The 3,863-nt window shown below is 36.3% G+C and overlaps 1 protein-coding gene and 1 non-coding gene across 2 annotated transcripts; both read left to right on the forward strand.

The window, feature by feature from the left end:
• The first annotated feature begins 10 nt into the window (after positions 1-10).
• On the forward strand, positions 11-1,770 carry LOC121938281 (protein KRI1 homolog). The gene is made up of 4 exons (XM_042481547.1): positions 11-91; positions 934-998; positions 1,085-1,180; positions 1,275-1,770. Exons 1-4 carry the CDS (start codon positions 11-13, stop codon positions 1,768-1,770), a joined length of 738 nt encoding a protein of 245 aa, XP_042337481.1.
• Positions 60-159, forward strand: LOC121938282. Its single transcript, XR_006105260.1, has one exon. It is a non-coding gene; the product is annotated as a Z30 small nucleolar RNA (small nucleolar RNA).
• Positions 1,771-3,863: the final 2,093 nt, after the last annotated feature.

Below are 3,863 nucleotides of genomic sequence, written 5' to 3' on the forward strand. Positions count from 1 at the left end.
AATCAATAACATGAGCTGGACGTATGTGCTGCAGGATGCTGGGGATGTGGTTGATGATGCTGCAGTGATGAGCTTTGATGTGTCTGATCTGGTATTGCTCTTCCTCCGGGACGAGCTCTGACCAGGGAATGACCCCGAATTAATCTTCTCTCTGAGCAGACCACACAGCGGCTAAAATTTAACTCCAAAGGCCTTCACACACAGCGAGCTGTGACAAATGTCTGACACGAAAATGCAGAATACAACGGCAATTAGTGAAAGTTGTTAGTTTGTTCAGTAGAAGTTTGACGTTGACAGTCTAAACAGGTCGGCTTGTTGTTGTTTGGGCGTACAGAAGATCCAGAGAAGGTGTGTGTGCGTGTGTGTTTGTCAGTTTACTCGTAATACATCGTGCAAAGTGCCACACATTTCAGCGGCGTTAAATTATGATAAATAGAATTTTGTTGTTAAAAAATTGGTTTAGATGCAATTTTTTTTTGTTGTTTTCGGCCAATTTTTAACCACATAAATTGTGTTCAGTTTTGACTTTTTTTGTGGGTTTTCTTGATTTTCTGCCAGATTTTTCTGCCAAAGTTTGAACTTCCATTTAAATGTCTTGGGGGGAAGAATTTGTTAGGAACATGATTCCTAAATACAATTCAGGGTACTGTTGTAATATGATGTACATTTTGGTGTCAAAGCTCAGAAAAATTGACCATTTTTCTAAAGAAATAAAACAAAATAGCGGCACATTTTTGCTGCGTACTATTTGCTTTTTGTGTTATAAATGTTCAGTTCAAAAAAATTATATCAACACGTAAATAACTTGCACAGAAAAGAGCCCCCTGTTTGTAAAGGCCTTCAGAAGTCGACCCAGTGTTACAAAAATGAACCAAACGTGTTTCACAAAAACACGCTGATTTGAACTAATTTAATAATCTGTTTCTTCCTCAGATTTTGAATGCGGACGACAAAGAGCTGAACCAGTGGTGCTCTCTGAAGAAGACGTGCATGTTCAGGTACGGCGCTGTCCGTCATTCTTACTGTTGTGTTGTTTTTTTTTTTTGGCTTATTTTACTCAAAACGTTTGTTTTTGTTGTTTCAGGTCTGAGAAAGAGGAGATGAGCGATCTGAAAAACTATAAAATTAAAGCCAAGAATGAAAAGAAAAAGAAAGAAGTCCTGAGTTCTGTTTATTCTGAGTAAGTTTATCAATAATCAGCTGCACTTTCTGACTGTAAATTCACCTTAAACAGAGCAAAAAGTAACATTTTTGTACGTGAATTGAATCCTCAGGGAGGACAGAGAGCTGACCGAGGCTAAGACCAAAGTGGGGAAGAAGCGAAGAGATCGCATGAAGGACGCTGAGACGAGAGACGGAGCAGCAGAGGACGGAGACGCCGTCGTGGACTCTGCAGACGAGAAACTCGCTCAGGCGCTCAGGGAGGCGGCGGTCGAAGAAGAGGACGAGGAGGACGAGGTCCTGATCCCCAAGAAAAAGATGAAACGTGAAGAGCAGCCGCAGACGGAGCTCTCCGCTGCGGAAGCAGCAGGTGAATCTGACGAGGTGAAAACCAGAACTGAACGACCAAAATGGTCCAAGAAGAAGCACAAGCGCGCCGGCGGACGCCTGGCATCGGGAAGCCACGGCGTGAAAATCGGCGGGCGGGAGTTCAGCAGACAGAGACTGAAGGCGTACGGTCTGAACCCCAAGAGACTGTTCTTCAGACAGCTCGGCAGGCAGAGACGGAAAGAGCAGGTGAAGAAAGAGAAGCAGAAGAAAAAGGAGTGAGACGCCGACACGATTACAGTCTATTATTACGGTCTAAAAATTAAACTCACTTTCAAACACTCTGAGTGCTTTACGGCCTCAAATTTACAATTATTATTTTGGGGAAAAAAATGTGAATTTAAAATTTTTACATGTAATTGTTAATTTGTTTAACAATTGAGATTATTAGTTTGATAAAATAAATCTATTTCTCTAGCTACACTCATATTTGTATTTCACAAACTTGAGATGGCATATTAGGGCCACTGTATAAAAAAAACAGGGCAATATTAAGAAATTAATGTTGCAAATTTGCAAGAAAAAAAGTCTGGTTCTTTGTTTTATATATCTCAAAGTTTTTAGAAAAATATGTATATTTTTTGTGGGGTCAAAGTACAACATTTTAGGGCTTTTGTAAATAGCATTAAGAAAACCTAAAATACAAAAAACGGAGGGCAATGTCTCTATAAAAGTCCTGATGCTGATGATAATCTGCTGATTGTCGGCTAAAATCCGGAGGATTTTTTTTATTGCAAAATCCAATTGCAAAGTATAATTTGATAAATTCGTCCACTGCAGGCGAAATACACGGCGGGCTGCAGCATCTGTGTGATGAGGTTGATCCAAAGTGAAGAGATGTGGTTCTTTGACCCCCAAAAAACACAAAACACAATTTTTCCAACTTTTTTTCTCATAAATTTGTGACATTAATCCCAGAAATGAGTTTTTTTTCCCTCATAATATTGCCCTGTTTTATTTTGCTAGTTTAAAATCTACAGTTGTCCTAATGCGCAGTTGTGGATTTTAGAGTAAACAGATGCTTTATTCCTATTAAGATGTCTATTTTCTTCTTGGTATTTCCAAATTTAAGCTACATTAGGAAGCACACTGTCCTTCCAGATTAGAGCAGACGTGAATCATAAATAAATTGTACTCTAAAAATGTGTTAATTCACATCTGCATCTCATGACGCCGCTCAGTGTCACAAATACATAAATGACTGAATAAAAATGGTAAAAGTTGTACCCATGTGTCCACACTTCACTGCACATTTTAAGATTTTTGGGGGAACTCATTGCAGACAGAGGTTTTCTGACTCAAAATATCCCTAATTTCTGAAGTTTCTTCTGAAAATAGTATATGGAAAACCTTCAGAGGAGAATATTCTGTGAACCTCATTAATAAGATGAAATTAAAGTGGATTGTATCATTAGAAAATCAAATCTGAGCAGTATTTCTGTTTAAACTGTTTTTACCATATATTTTACTGTGATGTTCAGATCTACTGTCCATTCAAATGGATGTTTTTTTTTTTTTTTTAAAAATCCAAAATAAAAGCTCTTAATTCCTTGATTTTTTTACATTTATCAGTGAAATAGCATCTAAAGTTCACCTTTAAAGCTGTTTCAACACAAATTTTGTATTTTAACAGCATGATTTATAGACAAACATGCCTTGTTCTTTCTGGTTTTGTCAGTCGGCCATGCTTGTTAAAGGAGGCGGCACGTCTCCACTTCAGTCCAGTAAAAATGACCCCCTGTGACTGCTATAATATTAACCCTTTCAAACCTGAGCAAAGTAATGATTTCTTTCAAAATATGAAAAGAGGACAATGAGTAATGACACAATAGGAAATTAGTTAAAAATTACATTATAATTGGAAAAGAAGCAACAATAAAATAAAAAATAAAGTTAAGGAAACAAGAAAATTACCTTAAGAAACTGCTAAAAATAAATAAAAATACTTTTTTTGTAACATTTTCCCTATTTTTTTGATAATATCTAATAATGTCCTTATAGCTATTGTTTAATTTAATTTCTTGTTGCCTTTTACATTTTTTTATTTTTATTTTGTGGCAATTTTTTTCAAGCAATTCTTGCCAAGCTGCTCATTGCATTGTCCACGTTTTCTTTGGGAAAAATACTTGTGAAAGGCATCTGAAAGCCAGACAACGAAATGGATGGCGACCAAAAAAAACCCCCAAAAAATAATGTTAAAAAAGAAATAAAATTTAAAAAAAATTAAAAATACTTGTTTTTCTGTAACATAATTCTAAATATGTAACAAAAGATTATGGATATAGTTTTCTAGACATTTTCCCTATTTTTTGATC

Source organism: Plectropomus leopardus, unplaced genomic scaffold (assembly GCF_008729295.1).
Source record: "Plectropomus leopardus isolate mb unplaced genomic scaffold, YSFRI_Pleo_2.0 unplaced_scaffold29058, whole genome shotgun sequence".
Taxonomy (NCBI): domain Eukaryota; kingdom Metazoa; phylum Chordata; class Actinopteri; order Perciformes; family Serranidae; genus Plectropomus; species Plectropomus leopardus.